At 52.9% G+C, this 21,994-nt stretch overlaps 1 protein-coding gene across 2 annotated transcripts in view; it reads left to right on the top strand.

The window, feature by feature from the left end:
* The window catches only part of Oatp74D (Organic anion transporting polypeptide 74D), a 92,472-nt gene extending 70,484 nt beyond the window's left edge, over window positions 1–21,988 (top strand). For both annotated transcript variants that reach the window (XM_017906320.1, XM_017906319.1), the window contains 11 exons: window positions 10,410–10,882; window positions 11,037–11,407; window positions 11,864–12,084; window positions 12,336–12,476; window positions 12,664–12,786; window positions 16,774–16,938; window positions 17,188–17,383; window positions 17,595–17,745; window positions 18,597–18,837; window positions 19,033–19,161; window positions 19,396–21,988. In XM_017906320.1, the coding sequence (XP_017761809.1) occupies window positions 10,565–10,882; window positions 11,037–11,407; window positions 11,864–12,084; window positions 12,336–12,476; window positions 12,664–12,786; window positions 16,774–16,938; window positions 17,188–17,383; window positions 17,595–17,745; window positions 18,597–18,837; window positions 19,033–19,161; window positions 19,396–19,565 (2,226 nt within the window). In that variant the 5' untranslated portion in view covers window positions 10,410–10,564 and the 3' untranslated portion in view covers window positions 19,566–21,988. The remainder of the gene's footprint in view (window positions 1–10,409; window positions 10,883–11,036; window positions 11,408–11,863; window positions 12,085–12,335; window positions 12,477–12,663; window positions 12,787–16,773; window positions 16,939–17,187; window positions 17,384–17,594; window positions 17,746–18,596; window positions 18,838–19,032; window positions 19,162–19,395) is intronic.
* Window positions 21,989–21,994: the final 6 nt, after the last annotated feature.

Genomic DNA, 21,994 nt, shown 5'->3' with positions numbered 1-21,994 from the left:
ATGCCGAGGCACGTGATCGATCTTCAACTGACCGAAACGGTGTGTACATTTGAAAATGCAGCGACAGTCGCCTCGCATGATCGCTTCCGAAGCGTCGGCCGTTCCATCGGGTTTCAAGGCCTCTGATCTAGCGTGAACGCGATCGACGCGATCGAGAAACGTTCTCGACGAGAGGATCGTCGGATTTTTCAATACACTGCCACTAGCGAGGGGGTTGGTCGCGCCCCTAGGCTGTCCACTTTCCACGGATTCCGCGAATATTTCCGGTGAGCCGGTAACGAGCCAGCGAACGATTCGTTTCGCGTGCAACCTTATGCGCGCGGCGAAGAATTCGCGGGGAATGAGATTTCCGCGAATTCATTAAGGGTACCGCCGGTAGGCCTCGCACCGGCTGGCTACATAGATGCTGAACGCTTGAAATAAATGCGTGCATAAAACTTTGCGAGCGGGCAAACAGCTGCGCGCGTGCATCGATGTGTTGTGGGCCGACTAGAGATGGGATCAAGCCGCGCTCACGTCGATCCGCGTCTAATCCGCTCCACTTCCTCGCCGATTCTCCGACATCCGACGTCTCGCGTTTATGGAAAGTAGATCCTCGGTCGAATAGCCGCGCCGTTCGATTCGCGGGAAATCTCGAGCCTCGCCGTCTCGCGAATCTCCACCGAGTCATCCGGATAAATCCCTAATCGCTGGTTACCGATTCCACGGCTCTCTCGCCGGTCCTAGGCTCGCGGGTGCGATCGCGGCGTCCATCGGGTTGGATGAACGAACGGAAATCGGCGGGAGAAATGGGGACGAAAGGTCGGATTTTACGGAAAGCCGGGTGTTTTCGAAGAATCGGTTATCGCGATTCGGCGTGCCGCGACGAGGCGTTATCGGCGACGCATTGCTCACGGTCCGATCATTCGCTTGATCCCATCTCTAGCGTCGGCACACCTGTGCACCGTGTTCACCTGACTCGCATAATCCGCCGGCTAGAATGTGTTCACGTGTAGCAAGCGGCTCGGTGTGTCGGAGCAGTCGTGGGAAGGGTATGAAGGGCAGACTAGCAAAACGGTACAACTCGACTGGCGCGCCGCATCGAGAGATCGAAGATTTTCCGCGCGGCGGCTCGGAAAAATTCCGAGCGCGTTGTCAGCGCCGGCGTGCCGTAACTCGATTATGCATCGGGATAGGGGTAACGACGTTAATTACCGGCGAGGCAGGTAGAAAGCGCAGGATCGCGAAGCGCGCGGTCTTCGATCCTGGCGAGCGAAGCTTGAAATCCGCTGGACAGGCTTGAAACGCTGGCGAGGATCGGGCGAGAATTTCTAACACCTGGACCGGCGATAGAAGAAACGCGTAAAGTCGAACGACGACTAATTATAAATCGCGTTTCCTCGTGATGGGATCGCGGATCGAATCCATAGACGGTGAGCCAAAGCGTGAAAGCTTGGAATCGATTCGTATCGCTTGGCACCGGCACTCCACGTGCAATATCCAGTCCCGCTTGCGTTTGTCGTGTCGCTGGGTGTCGGAGAACCGCGAAGTCGGACACACGTGGCTGGCCACGCGAGCTGCAGACACTCGGGAAACGCGGACACCAGAAGTGGGAATCGGGTGCCGATCGTCTGCTGATCTTTTCGCTCCTCTCGTTGCTCGCGCGCTGTCTGCCGTCTCATCGACCGGTAATTCGTGTCGTAATCTTCGCGATTGATCGATCGCGTCGGCATCGATACCTAGACCGAGCCTATTCCATCGAATATTTTCCTTTTTCGTCGCGTCCCGATTCGCCGATTACCGCGCGGAGAGTCGGCTTTCTCGCGGACTGCCATAATTCTATCCGCGAGGATGCACGTAAGCTCGCCACCGGTCGACGATCAATCGCGCCACCGAGGGTGGATCGCGTGTGGTCAAGCTTTAAGCGATCGTGCCTTCCAGCTAGGCAATTCTCTGATCCCCTGGATCGCGGTGGCGTGCTCGCGGACCCTTTGCTACCCAATCGCGAACCGCGCACCTCTCGAATAAACGTCACCGTGGTTCGCTGGAATCTCGAATATTTTATATTCGGGACGCGTCGGTGGCCGATAATCTTTTTTCCCTCGATTAAACCGCTTTTCCCTGCCTCCGTCGTCGCGATCACGTCGACGCGGAGTGCCGGGGTCAGCGGATGCGTGCTTCGGTCCCCGACTCGGCCTTCGAGTAGCCGGGATATAAGCGCGAGTTGGCGTGTTATTTGCCAAAAAAGATGCTACCGATAGCGTCGGCGCTATGATTGTCGGCAATTTGCGGCGAGGGGCCACCGCGGTCGTGAATACGATCTATTATTACATCGCGCTCTGTCCACCATAATGCGCCGCGACTTTGCCCTCCTATCTATGCCCGCTGCACGATACGCTGCACTTTCCACGCGCCGGTATACCATTCGTTATGCCGTGGTACCGGAACGCGCGCGTCGCGACGACAGCCGCGATTTTTCCATTCGAGCAGCCGACCTTGACGGTCGGCCGATTTTCCGCGAACGCGCGACGCCGGAAGTGGATCCGAGGCGCCGAGTGCGACCACGATAACTCGGATCCAACTAGGTCTGATCCGACTCGGACTTAAATTAAACTGGATCGATGAACGGTAGCCCAGACCTAGTTCGAACTTGATCCTATGCGAAGTTTACGTGGAAGCGTAGCGCTGGTCGGGTACCTACTCGTGGCCTTCGTGGCCGTAAAAGTCGTGGCCGAGTATTTTTCGCGCTGAATAACGTCCGAGAGGATTGGAAACAGGTAGAGCTCTCTCTCTCTCTCTCTCTCTCTCTCTCTCTCTCGTCCCTGCACGTTTCGTCGGGTTATTTTCCAAAGGGAATGCTGCATTTTACTGCGAGATCGAATCGTCGTGCAGGTCCTTTTGGGGCGAGTGTTACGGTAGGCGTGGTTTTATGGAGGTAGTTTGTAAAGATTGGATTACGTCTCGTTGCAGCGATTAAGTGCTTAATTGAGTCTGATGTCATTTCAGGAATGATGTTTATTGTGGCTTGTAATTGGGGTTGATTTCAGTGGGCTGGATTTTTGTCAGGTAATTAATACATGTCGCTTCGGGTAATTTCGCGTAATAACGTTTTACAATATTTTCGCGCAAACGGCCTTTATACATCCTCTTTGATATTTCCACCAGTTCGTAAATTCCACTCTCGCGCTTTACCACGGCGGCCCTCGAATTGTTCCATAAACCTACGTGCCCGTACGTACGCGTGTACGTATGCGCGCGCGTATATATACAGTGTAAATTACTTAACGATCTCCTGCGCGCAACGCATCTCGGCTCGCGCGTTATACCCTCGAGAGAAATTACCCAATACGTACGATTCCTCGACGACCTACGAGAGAGTAGACGGTTCGATACCATTCATCCAGGATCGTTTGGCCGAACCCGTTTCGAGGGTACCGCGATGGTCGAGGAGGAACGGGTACTGAAAGCGAGGTGAAGCAGCAGAAGAAGAAGCAGAAGAAGCGGCGGTGGAGGAGGAGGAGGGGTGGGAAGGAAGAAGGGTTGAAGAAAAGGGATGAAAAAGAGCGGAGAGGTGGAAGAAGAAACACGACGGGACTTCCTCGATCGGGGTGGATCGAAGATCGGTCGGAATCGGTGGGATTCCCGCTAATTCGACGAGTTTTCGCGTTTCTGCGCGCGATTCGCTTATCCCTGCGCTCGTTTCGCGCGCATCGCCGTTACAATGTTAACGAGATCCCGTGGAGCACAGCTAATGTAAAAGCCAGCGTAAAAAGCGAACCTTTGAGCCTTTATTACCCATAATTTCCGTGGAAGTTTATTGCCGGTCCGAATACCGACTGTTATTAATATAGCGACGTTTATCTATCATTACGAGCCGTATCGGTTCGGACTGGGCTATTAATGGCCGCGCGAGATAGTATAAATTTTCGAGGATCGACGATCGGAATATAATGCACGCGTTGCAACCGGTGTCTGCCGATCTCGCGAGGTGTGCTCGCGCTGATCGATGGTTCGATGGAAAAAATGCCGGACGGAGCAGCTCGGAAGCGGGCATTTATCATGCGTCGAATTACGCGAACGAGGGGTAGGAGAAAAAAGGGGAAAAAGGCGGGGAGGGAAAAAATGCAAAAGGGATATGGTCCGGCGAGGGAAGAGGGAGAAGAAGAAGCGGACGAGTCGGACTTTCGTTGGTTCTTGCGCGCGGAACGCGCGCGCACGCACGCACACGCGCGCGCGCGAGCTGGGTCTCGTTTGGTCGCGGTGCTCTAATGACATGATTTTCATGTTCTAGTTTCCATTAAACTCTTGCTTTCTTTTGGGACGCCGCGGACGAGATATCGAGCGAGCTCATCTTTCACTCTTATTTTCGTTCGATTCTCTCCACCACCGGCCTCCGGCTTCTTTCATTAAATTTTTGTTGTCCGTGCTGCCCCGCGAAACCGTGGAAATTGAACTTTCGGCTTAAGCTTCCTTTTTCCCCCCGCCGTGCGTACAACCGTGCTTCCATTTCGCCCGGTTCCGCTTCCATTTTAATTAATCACACAGGTTAGCCGTCCTCGCGGAGACCGTTCGATTACGAATCCCGTAATCGAGACCAATAATCGGAATCCGATGCGAATTCAATTTCGCCACTCGCATGCGCGCCGCGAATAATCGCGATCCCTCGCGATCTATATTTTACCGGTGATTTACGGCTGGTAATTTCAGGGGGGAGGCGTGGGGAGGGGGGAGGAGGAGAGGCGAGGAAGCGGGCTAGGGAAATGGCAGATTTTCACTCGGCAGAGGCTCGATCTCTATTTTTGCCGGCGCGCGTCTATTGCTTTCGCACCGCGAGATCGAGATCGGGATTCCCCCTATTGTTCCCAGCCACGGGAATTACTTTCGCTGCTTTCGATTTTCACGACGGCTGTGATTTAACGGAGACAACTCGGCCGCGCGAGCACGACTTTCATCCTCGCTCGATTACGGCTCCTCTTCCACGCCGTTATTTCCCCGCGAATTAGAATCGCTATCCTGTCGCGATTACTTCGCGAAAGGCTGTGGGAGGTTCCACTTTCCTCTTTCCACTTGTCCGACCTCGCGGTCAGGAACGTTTCGCGCGGACAAAGAATGGACGAGATGGAGCGCGACGAGAATCGAGACGAGCCGATGCCGGCTGATCGAAATTGGCCGGTGATCGGGGACGAAAAGAGGCGAGAGTATCGATACGCGAATTAGGAACGAGCACACGGGCATAGGAAACTGGCAAAACACGAAAATCGTCTCTCACCCGTCCCCGAGTCCAGTTTTTAGCGGCGTTTATTATTTATTGTTCCGCAGAAGTGGCTCGAATTATTCTCGAGCGTTCTAGCACGCCGCTCCACGTGCATGTGAACGTATCACCGTAAACCAGATTCAAGATCAGGTTCAGCAAGTTTGCTGGGAACATCAAAGTAGAATATAAATCTCGCTGCTTTCCACTTACTTTCTTGGGGGCATTTGCAAAGATTTGCGACACGCGTTCCCCGCGACCGAGCTGCCGATCGAAAGTGAATCGCTCGAGAAGTGGGAAACTGCTCGACGCTTTCGTCGCCGTTTACTCGCTTTAATTCCCCGCGCGGACGAGGACAGACGCCGCGAGAAGGACGAGAAATATAGTAGGATCGTTGCGAGTATAAGTTTCGTAGAAGTCATCGAGTAGTCGATTCGATTTATTACGACACTCGGGCTTATATAAGGGGAATAGATTCAGCCGAAGAAAACTGAAATGTCACGATCGATGGTTGATCGAGACGGGAGGAAAAGAAGCGGAACCGCGCCTCGCGAGGGCCCGCGGCGGGGTGCGCGCCAGCTCGCGCCTCGTCTCGCGCCATTGCGCCTTTGTCCAGCTGAAATTTCTCTCCCTCTCGTCCGTGGCAGAATTTTTCAAAGCGTCCATCTCGGACGCGTAACGGACACGTTGCCGGATACCCCTCTTACCGGACACGCGATCGGGAATGCGAAATCGGGAAAACGGGGTTCCAGCGAGAAAAAGCCAGACGACGGAGGGTTTTTCCACCCCGTGGATGGATTGAACGGACGGTGGAAACGTCGATGAGACCAGGGTGCACGGTCTGTCGGGACGGTCCTCTCTCTCTGTACACACGCGTCGAACGGCCCGGTAAAAAGCTGTTTTAAAAAGGGCAATTGACCGTGAAAGGGTGGTAAAAAGTGTGCCATGGATACAGGACACTCGGCATTGTCGAGACAAAGGCTGACACGACGATTCGACGCGGAAGGATCCGAGGTTCTTTGCCTCGTCCACGTTCCTTCCTTCGATTTCGTCCTGTCAGACCTTCGTACGGTTCTTCGTAGGCTGTTTTACGCCGCGAGCCGATCGCTCCTGACTACGATTGGCGAACGCGTCACAATGCAGCCTGTTTTGCACACTGCCAGGCATTTTGACGAGCGTTCGAGGGCCACCCGAAGGAAATTGCTTTCTTTATTTCGCGTCGAGGACGCGCGGACCAAAGGGTCTTCCATATTCCCCCGTATTAATTCCCTTTTCATCGCTCGCTGATTGTAGATACAAAGAATTATCGGGGAAACGCGTGGATCGGCGGAAAAAATGACGTTTTCGACAACCGTGAAACCTCGGCTCTCCGGCCTCTCTCTCGCTCTCTTTCTCTCGATAGTCGAACGCAAGATTTTGTTCCCCCCCCCCCCCCCCCCCCCCCTCGTCCAATCACGTGCTCGGCCTTCCGAGCCGGTAGTTTCTTTTGGGTCGCTCTGTACGACAACGTGCACGCTGGCATTGAGTCGTAGTCGTAGTAGAATAGAGCAACTAACCAACTAACCACGAGACGTCAGTAGGACAGTGAAAGGCGACCTAGACCAAGTCTCTCCGGCGCAACGCTGTTGGAACTTGACGAGGAACGCCGCTGTTTTCGTGCACGTACGTGCCGTCACGGTGTCCAGGTGTTCGTGTATCGCATCTCCGCGGGCGAGCCGATCTTTCCGTCCCGATACCGACGAAATCGGGACGCGTTGCGTCGATTCTCGGCCCTTCCATCGCCTCCGCCCCGTCCAGAGGTCCGATCTTCGTCGCTGCCAACGATCGATCCCAGATCGTTCGGAACAGTCGTGTATCCGAACCGCGTGTGAAAAATGGTAATTCGAAGGGGCATTATACGCGTCGCGTTCTCCAGCCTCGATTAAGCGCGAAGAGGTGGTATTAGCTGGGACGTTTGAATGTTGATTAGTCGGGTAAATGGGAGGAAAAGGATGTCTCGACGAGCAACGGAAGATCGATAATCGAATAATAAGAATAATAGCGGCTGGCAAGTATTATCGCCGCGAAGCACGCACGTGGGCTCCCAGCGAGAGAACTCTTACGAGATATTTGAGTCCCCATTCAAGCCTACGGCAGCATACCACGGCAATTTATTACCGGAAATTTCTTTTCTCGTTGCATCATAGCTGGTTCCATCGGCAGCCTATGACATCCCGAACGAAATCCCGATGCGAGAGGAATTCCTAATTGGCCGCGCGAGAAATCGCGCCGATGCCTCGGCCTACCGTTCACGGATTCCGAGCCTTGGCACTCGTTTCAAATCCCAAAGCGCTCGTGCTTTCCCAACGGACCATCCTCTTCCAGCTATTCGAAAATTTCGAAAATCTTCCCCCTCTTCGCCGGTGGAAAAACGAGTTACGCGTCGAGCGATAAATCTCTGACGGATAGAGTCGAAGAAGCCAAGACCGAATTGCTGGCCTAAAATTATCCTCGTTCCGCTGGCGATAAACAAACCGTTTCGTTTGAAATAACATCCCGAAAGGATCCTTCTCGTTCGTGGGAAAAAATGAAAAAGTGAAGAAATGAAAGGAAAAAGAAGCGAGAGGAAGAAAAATATCTAACTGTTGCACACCGTGGACGCGCAGGTTGCGGAGGAAAGGTCGGGCCGGTGAAGACCGGCATGGCAGAGTCGAGCGATAAATATTCATAAGCCGATTGCCGGGGAAAAAAGCGCGGATAGGATCGGTTGGAAAACGATTAAAACGGTAGATTTCGGCGACACGTGATTCATCGACGGGGCATCCTGCGCGCGCGCGCGGTGCGCCGGAATCGGCCATTGCCGCGAAGATTTTCACTTCGGGAGCCGGTGTTGTCCGAAAAGGATTTACGATCGGCAAAAAGGCAACTGCCACGGGAGTTTCGCCATCGAGAACGCGGCACGAGAGAGCCCGAGACACGCTCTTCTCCCGGGGCCCTTTCGATTTCGTTCCGATCGCAGCCGAAGATGTGTGCGGGGAATTTCGCTTGACCAATTCGCTGCTGCTGGCAGCCGTGATTAAACGCCCCGTCCCCCCGTTCCAGATTTTATCTCTTTTCGGGTAGAACGCGCAGATATCGGGGTCTAAGTGAAAAACGCGTTAACCTAAACGCCGGGACGTAATCCTTTCTTTTCTCTCTTTTCGGGGATCCTAGGTTCCGTTGGTCGGTCTCTTGCTCGGCGATTTATGGCGGGGTTCGAAGTTCGAGGCGACTGGACGGTGGTGTCGGTGGGTGAATTAACGACGCAGGATTCCACGAGATTAGAGGAGACTGTCCCGCAGGCCTGGTTCCCGGAACACGTTAGCCCGCGCGCAGAAACAAGTCCGCGTCAAAACAAACGTTAATGACGATAATTAAATTTTTTATCTCGGCCGAGCCGGGCGTTTGGCTGGCGAAAGAAACATGATTTATCGTCGCTGGACTTCCTGCACGGAATTAGGCGTCAAGGTTGCGCGCGGCGTCGCCGGGGCCCCCCCGTCCGTTTCGCGGAGCAGAGTCGAATTCGATCAGGGTCACGGGTAAGAGTCGAAAGCGTGCTCCGGTTGACGGAAATCTCGAGTTTGCCACGGCAGGGAGCGGCCCGGTGGAATAAATGGACGCGCGGGGAAGGTTGTTCCCTCGACACGTGTGGAATACACGGGGGGTACCCTGGCAGCGCGCGACGTTCAAACATTAACGGGTCAATGGCGCGGCGGAACGACACTGCACCGTAAACACATTCGTATTCTTGGACAGTGTTTCGGGGGTCGGTTACCGTGCGCGGCCAATTAACGTCGAAATAAAATCTGCTCGTGCGCCGTTCCTCGCGTTTTATTATCATGCGCGAGCCCATTCGACAGGAAGTTTCTTGGCCGGACGCCTCTCGAATCGTTTCGCCCGCTAACGAAATCGTACCTCCATCTGCCAGCCCGGTCTTCTTCTTTCCCTTCGTCCCTTCCCCTCTTTCCCCGTTTCTCCTCGTCCACGGGAAATCTCGTTGGCCAGGAAACCGATTCGGCCGACTCGGAAATTGGGCTACGTCTTGCTTACGCCTGTGCCTGGAAAAATAATAAAATTCGTCACGAATTTTTCGATTTTCTCCTTGGTACGCGATAGGTACAGCGCGATACGTGTAGCATCCTTCGCGAAGACGATTGCAGGCGAATTTGAAATTTCTTTGCTATAGGCTTGCAACGCGTCGCGGGTACCTCTGGAAAACGCTGAAAATAGACGGTCGGAATGGAGAAATCGGCGAGGAGTACTTTCGGAGCACCCGTTGCGTGGCTGGCTACGTGTTCTAGTCCGCAGACTCCTACTCACTGTCAGTGAAAACCGCATCGGTAGGATAGTCGGTGCAATGGAACGCGAGGGAAATGAGAAAAGTCGGGCACCGATGAAAGTGAGAGGACACCGGCTACAGGCTGTTTCAGCCAGCCTGTTTCCTTCCCGTGAGTCGCGGCGGAGAAAGGATCTCTGTCGCTGTACTCCTTTTTATTTGCAACCGAATCCCGCGCAGGATCGCGTGTCCGACGATTACTTTCTAGAGAATCGCGAGAGACCGCCTCCGCCGTTGCGTAGAAAGTCTACGAAATTTCGTAGGGGGATACACGACAGGTCGATTGTTCCTGCTCCCCGTTGGCCAGGGGGCCGAGCGAAGCGGCGCAATTTCATTTACCGTGGAACAAAGCCAATCGCGATTTCGCAGAAACACGGTGGATGACTGCGGAGAGAGACACCGCCGTTATAAATAATGCCGTGACGCACATAAGTTAGACATTCAAAAATACGAAGCGCATCTCGAAAGCGTCTCGAACGGATGATAAATCGCGACCGCGAGTTTGACGATTTATTCCTGGACACCTTTCGGCCGCCTTTTTTTCCCCCTCGACGACGATCGCCGGGAGAAATCGTTGCGGTTATACGGAGAATCGCGAACAAATATCGATGACGTTTATGCGAGCCGACCTTTAAAAACCAACCGAGTACACGGACACGATGAACGAGGTTACACGAATGCGCGGATTTCGTATAAATCGCTAATGCCGAGCAATATCGTGATCGGTTCTTGACGCACGAAAATATCATTCGTACTTGGACTTCGTGGAAATCGGTGTCGTTATCGAATCGTTTCCCTTCACTGATCGCACAATTCTTTTCGCAGGTTGACCGTTCGAATGAGAGTCGTTTGAGCGGTCGAGAGGATCCTCCCACGAGGAAGAATCCCGGCTAGAGGGTGCAAACGGGTGCTAGAAGAGGGTTAGGAAGAAGCGAGAGGAGGCAGTGGAGGAGAGCGCGGATTGATCGTCGAGGGATATAATGGCGGGCGAGGACACGCAGATCCTGGCGAACGGAAACGTGGAGGCGCTGACGATAATCCCGCCGAAGATGGCGAATGGGAATGGGCTGATCTGCGGGAAGCAGCACAACAACAACGGCTCGATACCGAACGGCAAGCTGCACGAGATCGCTGCTACGGAAAACGGCAAGCTAATCATGTCCGACGAGAAGTCTAGCAGTCTTCACACGGAGTTCGACGACGCCGACGTGTCTTGCGGCTGGGGCCCGTGCAGGCCACATTGGCTTCAGTATTTCGCCACGAAGCAGGCCTTCCTGGTCACCTTCTGCATCACCTGGGTTGGTTTGGGTTAGCTTTTGGTCAGCTCTTGGGCTAGCTTCGAGATTCGAATCGGAGATGTCGAGTCCCTTGGAGAACCTTTCGATTTTCTTCGAAAAGAAGAGGAAGTTTGCTGAACGTGGTCACGGTTAAAATTGCGTTTGGGTTTTGCAGGTGCTTCAGGGAATGTACTACACGTACTTCGTCTCGGTGATCACGACGATCGAGAAGCTGTTCCAGATTCAGTCGAAGACCACCGGTATCATAATGTCAGCGACGGAGATCGGCCAGATCGGTTCCTCTCTCCTGCTTACGTACTACGGGGGCCAAGGTCACCGGCCTAAGTGGATCGCTTGGGGCATGATCCTGTTCGCGGTGAGCTCGTTCACCTGCTCGATGCCCCATTTCATCTTCGGTGAACAGCTGATCCATCAGAACGAGATGTTTTTCAGCGGTGTCGAGGGTGGCGATCCGAACAACACCGACCCGATTCCCGCGAACCTTTGCAAACTGCAGGATCGATCGGAGAACGCCACGCTCGACAGGTAAACGGTGCTTCCTTCTCTCTCTCTCTCTCTCTCTCTCTCTCGCTCCTTCGCTTCCGCGTGCTCTGTCTTGCTCGCTTCGTTTTCGCTTCCGCGTTTTTCTCCGAATTTTGTGAAAGAAAAGACTCGAATAAAAAGGAAGGAAAGGAATAGAGAAAAATCGCGGACAACGACGTCTCGTCGTCGGTCGGTCGGTCGGTGCTACGATCTCGAAATTATGCAATTTCTGCCCGACCCATTTCTCCTTACCCACCTCCATTCCGTGGCGATCGATCGTACCTTTTTTTAAATGGGTTAGGTGTCCGTACCTGCCTTGCTCGATCTCCGCGTTTATGAATAAAAAGAACAATTAACACGCCACGTTATCGCGACACGAAGTTGGTCGAACAGCCACGCGATCGAATAATCGTTTCTCAGAGCTGCCGATATCACGGTGGATTCTCTTTTTCTCGAAAGCTGGAACTCGTCCACGACGTCGGCCACGATGAACAAGATGAACTCCTGCGAGGGCGACTCGTTGACGAAGCAGAGGATACAGATCAAAATAACGACGGTGGTCCTGGCTATATTTTTCGTCTCCCTGTTGGGCGTTGGAATGGGTCAGACGGCCGTCTATACCCTCGGTATCCCTTACATCGATGACAATGTGGCCAGCAGAGAAAGCCCGCTCTATTTCGGTAAGGATCGCGTCCCTTGTATACCGGCGTTACACCGCGACGAAAGGGGAAGAAATGGAAAAACGAGGACGGAGTTGGGTCTGGGAAGCGAAACGTTATCGTTGCGAGGCTTCGTTTTTACACAGTCTCCGGAACGATCGCCGATCTTTCGCTTCGATTATCTCCGTCCATTGTTACGTTATCGTCAGAATTTCAGAGTTGTCGAGAATTTGCATACTCACGGAACACGGCGTCGATGTATTTTGTTACAGCGATTACGATCGGAGTGAGGATCCTCGGGCCAGCCCTAGGCTTCATTCTGGGCTCATTGTGCACGATGATTTACGCGGATTTGTCGGCGAATCCGCAAATCACGCCGACGGACCCGAGATGGGTCGGAGCATGGTGGCTTGGTAAATTGAAATTTCTTACTTACTTCCTTACACGAACCTCGCGTTTTCCGCAGACAACGAACCCTTTCGCCTTTGTCTCGTGATTAATCGTCCCCCCTCCCTCCCTCTGTGCCCCATTGTGCCCGTTTTTAATTTGGGATAGAGGAGAAAAATATGGAAGAGAAAAATATTAATTGGATTGTTGCAGGTTTGGTGCTAATATCCGCCATGCTGATGTTGGTCAGCATAGGAATGTTCGCGTTCCCGACGCGGTTGCCCGCGAGCAGAACACCGCCGAAACGGGCGGATGCGAAAAAGCCTAGTCTCCGAGGTAAGCCCTGATTTATCGTGGCGACGCGAATTGTTCGTCAGAGAGGCCGGTGTTTAAGCTCCGACCATCGGATCAGAGCGGTTTAATTTGATTTTATGGCTTCCCGTAAGCCGTTCCGCGCGCCCCCTCCCCGTGTTTTGCAGCCGTCCCGCAAAATTGCCCGGGGAAGATTCGACGAGGAAGATAAAAGTATCATCGGACGTCCCGAAACCGTCTATTAATCGTAGCCCAGTCGTGTACGTGTATATCCGGTCGTTGGGTTCATTCCGTTCGCGACTATGCAACGAATGGCCCCCTCGCGTCGTGCAAACATGGCTGCCGCTATAATTTTAGGCTACTTAACGTATCATCACCGGCGCAACGCGCAAGGGGAAGAAGGAAGTCCGATCTTTACGATTCCACCGCGATATCGGCGATTTTGAAACGGCAAGTCACCATTTGCACCGGTCGGTCACCATTTTGGTACCGTTCGATGAAAACGAGATCGCAGAGGCGAACGACGAGCGATTCTCGTTGATTCGGCGATACTTTTGGGTCAGACAGCGAGACAGTGAGGGCCATTATGTATTCGTCGTGTGGACGTTTATCGGGACGAAAGGACGGGCCAATAAGATGATCTTTCAAGCGTGAACCTGGCAGTCAAGGTCAATGGCGAATTTAGGTTCGCAGAGCCGGCGTGTCTGTTCGTTCGATCGTGAGCACGCAGGCTAACGCTTTCTGAAACACGGGCGAGCCCTTTTCTGGGAACCCTTTTGCGCCTGGGACAACGGGGCGACCCTTGGCGCGTTTATTCTCGGTCCGCTTCGTTGAAACTTTCGATCGAAGGCCACGCAACATCTGTTCCTCGAGGAGATCGATAGATGGGGGGGGGGGGGGGGGACGTTCTTCGTGGCAGCGGTCGGCACGAAACGGCCAATTCGTCGGGCTAAGTCGATCCGCTAAATCCTGGATACGCCAACCGTCCGATTTTCCGTATACTTGCCTCCTTTTTACCCTTGACCGACAATGTTCCGGAATGTCGTCCCTGACAGAGCGAGCTGCTCGAAATGCGGCACGAGTCGCATCGATAATGAAACTCGTACGTTCCAGTGCAGCACGTGCATTTCTCCGACGTTGCGGCCTGTGCACGTTTGCTTAAAAATAACCGCGGTCCCCGACTTTGAACCTATCTATACACCGATACGCACGCGTGCGCGCGCGAGTGAGCGAGGGCGTGGAGCGCGAGGCCTAGTGTCGCGTGTTCGGCTGACGAAAATTATCCATATGCACTCGGCGGCGGTGGAATCGCGTCACGATCGAGACGAGGAACGAAAATTTGAATCACGGAAAGAAGAACTAATCGCGAGTCGTCCTCTGGTCTCGAGAGCGAGTTGCAGCGGTGGCGCGCCGCGGCGAGAAGGTAGCGAAGCAAATTGCTCGTATTTTCGAGGGAACGCTTGGCCCGACCAAAAACTGAGCCGTGCATCCGGCCGGGAGGAGGATAATTTCCCCGCGGGGCGGTGGATCACGCGAGGAAGAGATTTAAAAAGAGGAGAGAGGAGCGAAAAGGCGCGCATCGTCGGTGCGCGTCGCGCGGCGCATTTCTGGTGCGTTACGTCGCGCGTGTTATGTCGGCCGAGGTGCACGAGACAGCTGAGATAAGTCCTCTCCCCGCGAGGAACGGATCCACACGCGGCCAGAGAAGAACAGGGCCGTATATGCACGCAGAAATGCACGCGCGCGCGTGCCTACCGAGCGCTATGCACGACGCATGACCGTGAACTTGCCCCACCTAGTGCACCAGTCGGTCAGTCATCATTATTAACGCACACACGGGGCCCGCCGCGTTCACGCGCACACACGCAGAACCGCCGATCCTTTACTCCTACGTACACATGGCGGACACACCGGAGAGACGAGAAATCCGGATACGTTTCGGGCCTTTCGACTCCTTTTTGCCGGGAATTTCCAGAAACGATCGGCCCCGCGTCTCTCCACCGACCTCCAACCGAACGCTTTTTACCCGCACCGTAGGTGGAAGCCCGAGTTCGAGGAGGTTACAGGAATCCTCGCGGTCCTGCGAGAACGGCCGGTGATACGGAATTTCGGAACGAGCGGGCCCGCGCGGATCAGCGAGGGATGGGTTCCTAGGAGGAAGCTAGCGGAGCGGAGTACAGGCACGCGCGCGCACGAGGTTTCGAAAAACGTTGGAATGTCGTAGAGTTACGACGGCGAACGATGCTTTCAGTAGAAACTTCCGTATGTGGTACCGCCGCGAAGTAGATTGTGGAATGCCAGAGAGGATCGCCTCGCAGGAGGACAGGTCGAATCGAACAGCCACACGCGATTCGCGTATTATTCGATCCATCCATCGTCCAACTTTGTCCTCGAGCTTTCCTCCTCCCGGTGGAAAGATCTGACGAAAGTCTAGCGAAAATCTCGAGAACACACCCGATTAATCCTCGTGATCGTACGTTGAACGAATGTCGGTCGTACGTCGCACGATCTACTCGATACATGCGTCGATTGGACGACGTTGAACGCGTTTTCGCGCGAAGAATCGAAGGAGGTCGACGGGTTCCGCGGGCTTTTCGCGAAAGGCCACCCTGTATGTGCCTGCTGCGGGGTTGTCGCGATAATACACGGAGCGCAATGTTAGTCACGTTTGTCTACTCATGGTCTGCAGGACTTCTCTATGCGGGGTTGCCACGACTCTAGCCTGGCCTTCCTGGAAGCCTAGAGCAGTCCTAGGCATCCTTAATGTCAGTTTCCACCGAGGGTTTCTCGAACGGAAACCTCGCACGAAGGCGGACGCAGCCTCATCGTGCATCGTTCTCTCCGCTTCTTTTCCCACTCCCTCCTCCCTTCCTCCCCTCCGTTCCATGCAGGAATTCGCGTTTTTTACGATTGCTCGAAAATCGATGCTTCATCCGATCGTGCCACGTCGCTTCTCGTTTAGCATTCCGCGCGATGCCTTTTTGCCCGATTTTTACCTCTGCTCCCATGCTCGTCGCGTGGATCGCCGATCGCGTTTTTCCCATCTTTTCCCATCGTTTCCCATCGTTTCCCATCGTTTCCCATCGTTTCCGATCGTTTCGCGTCGTTTCCTATCCGCGAACGGATACCCACGGCGATTAAATCGGCGGAAAGCTTATTCGCGCGTGGGCGTCCGCTTCGCTTCTCCCTTTTCAGCTTCGGCAACGTTTTCCATCGATAACGTCCGCGACAGAGTAGAGGCTAAATCCGATAATGCGAGTAATTCTAATGAAGATACAAGCTCGTTGGCGAAGGCTGGACTGGCTGGATCGACGGTATATCCGATTACCGGTTGCAAAATAAGAAACTCGTCCGTTTGAGGCTGAAACGTCAAGGGAACGTCGAAGGAGGCGAGATAAAGGAGAGGAAGAAAATGGCCCGGCACGGTTCTTATCGGGATCTTTCGAAAGATCCCGGCGCGTCTCGCGAAACCTTTATCGTTCCCTATACCCGAACATCGATCCTCGTTTTTCCCGCGTCGCTGCTAGTATCGACGTTGCGCTTCCTTTTTCTCATCCGTTTCTCGTTTTTCGACCTCGAGGCGGTTGCAGCCTGTCCTCTTCTACTCTCCCGCGTGTTCATCCGCGTCGTCTCCACGCGAAAATAGAACGAAGGGAAACTCGATCGGTGGGCTAATTAGCTCGTCGTTCGTAATCGAGTTCATAAATATCTGGGAATCGGCGAATGCGTCGGATTCCCACTGGTCTCTCGATCGTGAGTTACACAGGGAAGAGAAACGAAACGCGCGTACGCGTGATTTAAACTGTACCGGAATTTCCACCGATCTCTGCCGATTTCTACGCCGATTTCCAAGAGGGACGATCGCGCACGCGAACGGTCGAGAGGCGAAAAAGACGGTTGGAGGGATAAATTTCATGTAAATGGTTTGGCTGCAGGTCGCGATGCGCGGCTCGCGTCGCCTGCACGACTCGGTGCACTCGCTACACCTCGCCTTCTCTCTACCTGTTGCAGACTTCCCTAAAGCGGTGAAGAGGCTGTTGAAGAACGACATTCTTATGTTCCGGACGGCCAGCAGCGTGCTGCACATCCTACCGATCGCCGGCCTCTACACCTTCCTGCCAAAGTACCTCGAGAGCCAATTTCGCTTGCCAGCTCATCATGCGAACATGATCTCAGGTAATTTTCGCGAATAGACACGCGAGGGGAGCTTCTGGCCCCGAATACTGCCTTTCTCGTTAACTTCCCTCGATCGAGGCCCTCTCTCGCTCCATTCTTTCCCTCCGTCGACGTCCTCCGATGCGCAGGAAAATTATTTTCCCGATCGCAGTGGAGATATCGTCGACGGGATTCGAAGGGACGAGAGAAAATCGATCGCGACAGGCGAGGAGCTGCCGTTGACGCTTGGCCTTGTTCTTTTGTTCGCAGGTGTCGGTGGTATTTTAGTAATGGGTCTGGGTATTATAATTAGCGGAGTGTTTATCCTGAGGGCAAAGCCTAACGCCAGGTTCGTCGCAGCCTGGATCGCCTTCACAGCCGTAGTGTACGCGATCGGCATGGGTGTGCTGATGTTCATCGGTTGCCCGATGGACGATTTCGCTGGTCTCGTTTCGCATTCCAACGGGTAAGATTTCGTCCCCCCTGAAATTCCCACCGATTCTCGTCCCCTGCGTTTCAGCGTTTTCCGCTTTGCGCGCTCTGCGCTAACTGTACCCGCGTCTAAATTACGCCGCGTGGCACGTTGAAAGCGGAAAACGTCGGGGGGGGGGGGGGGACAAAAGCTGGATTCGTGGAAAATGGAAGGAAGGTTGAACGAAGGGCGGAAATGCTTGCAGATTGTCCAGCTTCGAGCCGACCTGCGAGGCTACCTGCGACTGCGTCCGGAAGAAGTTCAGTCCGATCTGCGGTGTGGACGGCAAGACGTATTTTTCCGCGTGTCACGCGGGCTGCTCCAATTACACGGTGGTGGATGGGAAGGTAGCCTCGGTGAGTAAGAACGGAAACTAATCGTTATCGACAGTTTTACGGAGCTATTAGAGGAGAGCGTAAAAGATGGCGAACCGAGGCAGTTAAATAGAATTAACTAAAGATACTTAAGCGGAGAATACGAAGCAATTAATTATACGATCGATCCTAACAATCGGGGAACGTGGTAAGAACCGGTGTAAGCGGCGATCTCACCGTCTCGTTACGCCGTTGCGCCGTTGCGCCGTCGCGATTCCAATCGAATAACTTCTTCGCTATTCCGCGCGTTGATTGCATTCCCCTGATTGTGCACAGCCAGTGACGTCACCGCGGGGGAATATTGATATATAGCCCGATGCATCGGGAAACAGCCGCGGTCGTAATTGTCGGTGACAGTAGCATGCAACTAGGCCAGAAATGTTTCGTTGTTCTACCATTTACGGACGAAATCGCATTATTCGCCCGGACGAAACAATGCTTCATTGATTGCGCAACGGCGCAAGTCATTACTTTCGCAATTGAAACGTGCCTCGCCGTCAGCGTTTCATTTCCAGTTGTACGGATTTCGCGCGCGGACCGATCCGATTGCTTGCGCAATCAGGTGGCCAAACACGCGCAGGGTCGTTCCGAAATTCGACTCGGCTCCCGCCAGCCATCCTCGCGTCTCGTATCCGCTACTTTCACCGTACTACTTGCTTCCATACCTTTATCGCGAAATGTCGATCGAGCGATTATCACCGCGGCGAAACGCACGAAACCATTCGAAAGAATTCCCCTTTATCCCGTATTTATGGTACTAGAAGAGGTTTAATTTCCGCTTGAAATCTGCATACTCGGCGCACCTTAACAACGCTGGTTTCGCGGCTTTTCAGTTTTACAACTGCCAGTGCATCGGGTCGAACCTAACGACACCGGAAACGGCCAGCACCGCGACGATCGGTTACTGCGAGCTCGAGTGCAGTAACTTTTGGGTTTATATGGTCCTGTTCTCGGTGTTCGTTTTCATCCACTCGACCAGCGAGGTGGGTTCCATGCTGTTGATCCTACGGTGCGTGGATCCACGGGACAAGGCGATGGCTTTGGGGCTCATACAATTCGCCATCGGCCTGTTCGGTAATTATCAACCTGCTCCTTCCTTTAAATCGTTATACCTTCTCTCCGGGATAAATTAAACGCCATTACGGCCATCTTAATCGTCCATTGTGCTCTCGCTCGATCGCCTTGAAAAGCACGAGAATCCCGGCGATTCCGCGAGGATTTCAGAAATGAATTTATCAGACGAATGATCCGTTGGTCGGTTGGTTCCAGGTAACGTCCCGTGTCCAATCGTTTATGGTGCTGTGGTGGACTCCGCTTGTCTCGTATGGGAATACTCTTGCGGCGAGCGAGGTGCCTGCTGGCTTTACGACTCGAATGTCTTTAGAATGTTCTATCATGGTACGTACGCGGTTAGGAAGAAATCTGCGGCGAGGAGGAGTCGGAAATATCTGCATCTCGATTCTCCGACTCTGGCTACTGCACGCTATTCCCCGCCATTACGCGTCGAGGCTGAATTTCTCGCGAATTTATCCGTCTTCGTGATCACTCACACGAATCTCGTTTCCACGCGAAGAAATTCGGTCTCGTCGCGTTCTTAGATTCCCATCGGATTAACTCTGCACGAATCGCCAGGTACCACCGGCGGAATCCTGATTCTCGCGTTCGTGGTGGACATAGTGGTGTGGTACAAGGCCGGGAGTATCAACTTCGTGGAGGAGCAGGAAGCGGAAGAGGGCACCGTGGAAGAAATGGCCACCCTGAAGTCGCAGGACGCGCAGGCGGTGGACAACGACTATTTGTGAAAGGGTCCCGGCCGACTTCGATGGTATCTCATGAAGCACAGGCCTGAATCTAGCGTCGTAAACCGGGACAAAGCGTGACGAGGCGTTCCTAACTGACGAGAACTCGGTGCCAGTAGCACGCCGGAGGTTTAAGACCGGCGATCGGTGTCGATCTTCGTGTGTCACGTTCGCCGGCCGTTTTTCACGGGTTTCCGTTTTTTCGAAACCCACGGCCAGAGGCCCGGTTGCCCCTTTCACGACGCGAAGAAGGAGCGAGGTTCCAAGAGGGAACGACGACACTGGTGCTCGCGTCGATCGCCTTTCGGAACTCGAACGGAGTCCAGGGATCAGGGTGACGAGAAGGAACTGTTGAAGGAGGCGGTGCTAGGCCACGGAAATGCCCGTAGTTTCCGAAGAGGCTGTGCCGAGGTTTCGAACAAGTGCATCGGGTGAACGGAGAGAGAAAGAGAGAGAGAGAGAGAGCGAGAGAGAGGGAAGGTGGCGGGAAAAGAGGGAGAAGACGTGACGATCGGTAATCAACGACTTGATTCTTTTTTTTTTCCGAGAGAGAGAGAAGGGGAGAGAGAGAGAGAGAGAGAGGGAGAGAGAGAGAGAGAGAGAGAGAGAATCGTTCTCGGAGACGCGAAGACACGCCATGTGGAAGAGGTCTTCCTGGTTAGCATCGACGAACAACGATTTGAAGTAGAAATAAAGCGGTACGCGTGGTACCACGGATAGGAGAAGAGGAAATATCGAGCTGAGATGCGTCAGGTAGTATACGAGACATCTCGATTTTCGTACGTGTCTGGGAAAAAGGGAAAGGGGTGAAGGAAAATGCGAAAGAATGATCGAAACGCACCGTTCTCTCGGCACGCGAGATTCTCGGATCTTGGGCGAGCTTCTCTTAGGCACTACCGTCCGTGTTTCACTCTGCAAATACACACCTAGGCGTAGGCAAACTGTACGTACAAGCGATTTACGATGTGTGCATGTGTGTCGGTAATATTTGTCTGGAACGAAATGCGCGATATATCTCGTTGTTTGCTCGGAAATATGAATATCGAATGAGAGAGATCGTGGGGATATAATAACGACGGATGAAAAGGGGAGAGAGTCTGGGAGCGAATGGGGAGAATAATAAGAATACATAGGACATATTTTTAGACGATTTGACGATGAAAAACCGGCGGGTTAAGAGAACAAAAAGTAACGTTAATTATTAATATTAAAGCGATAGAAGAGGGGTACGTGAGACAGGGAGAAGAGCGACGACGCAAAATAAAAGTAAAACGCGAGAGAAGAGAGATATAGGAGGGGAGAAAGATGAAATTAGCGGGAGAAAATGTCGAAGAATTAAGAGCTGTATTTTAATATGATACACTTTACACACTCGTGAGACATTCGTCGATGTATGCGCGTCTGTCGCCTGTGCTTTTTAGTGCTTTGGACGTTCATCGTTTTTCAATCCTGTTGGGCGGTTAGCCTGATCGTTTGTTAACCCTTTGCGCGTGTAATGTTTCCCGTGGCAGGCTCTGTTCCATCGAATCTCGAAATATAGACGATAGCGTTGTTCCTCTTTCTCCATTTATTCGGACTCTGCTTGATTTACAATCAAACTCGTAGTAGAAATAGAATCGGTTCTCGAAATTCGCGAGTAACTGCGATAAATTCTTGACAGAACTTGGCGATCAAAGGATTAGTCGAACGATCAGCTTATCGAATAGGTCTGTGTCTCGTGTAAGGCAGCGAACGAAGCGAGGAAACGAAGAGAATTGTTCCAGAGGAAAGTAGCGAGAGAGAGGGAGAAATTAGAAACGCGCGTTTAGGGTACGCATTAGCCGCTACGAAGTTTGCGAATTATTCGATTCAGGGGCATTGCTAATATATTACATCGTTTTGCGTTTGCTTCGAAGAACATTTGGCTGAGAGCCGAAGCCAGTCGATATGACGAAGAACTAGCGAAATGGAGGCGAAAGGGAAATCGAGATTACGATATTGGACGAAAAATTAGGCGATTTTACGACTCCGCGTCGGACGACGGATTGTTTAATCTCGTCGAAAGTGATGAGAGCGAGGAAGGGGAATTATATTTTTGGAGAACTTTATGTTTGAACGATTCTGTGTATTTTTCCATTGATCCCCGTGATCGGAAAATTGCTTCTAAAACGAGCGTGAAAGAAAATGCAGAAGACGTGAATCGTCGCGTGCTGATAAGAGACGATGATTCGTAATTTATTCGACTGAATCTAATTATGGTTTTCCTCCATCTTTGTATTCTACGTTCCGGACGATGTACACCTCTCGCATCGAGTACGTTGTTCGTGCTTCGGTAGAAAATTTCTTTGCGAAATCACTAAACGAATTATACAATAGAAACACAGACAGCCAATTGCTTCTTCGAAACTCTAAAACAAAAAAGATATAGATATGTATATATATATATATATATA

Source organism: Eufriesea mexicana, unplaced genomic scaffold, assembly GCF_001483705.2.
Source record: "Eufriesea mexicana isolate 0111107269 unplaced genomic scaffold, ASM148370v2 scaffold5272, whole genome shotgun sequence".
NCBI lineage: Eukaryota > Metazoa > Arthropoda > Insecta > Hymenoptera > Apidae > Eufriesea > Eufriesea mexicana.
Note: the sequence above shows the minus strand (reverse complement) of the source record. Positions and strands in the feature narration are given on the sequence as shown.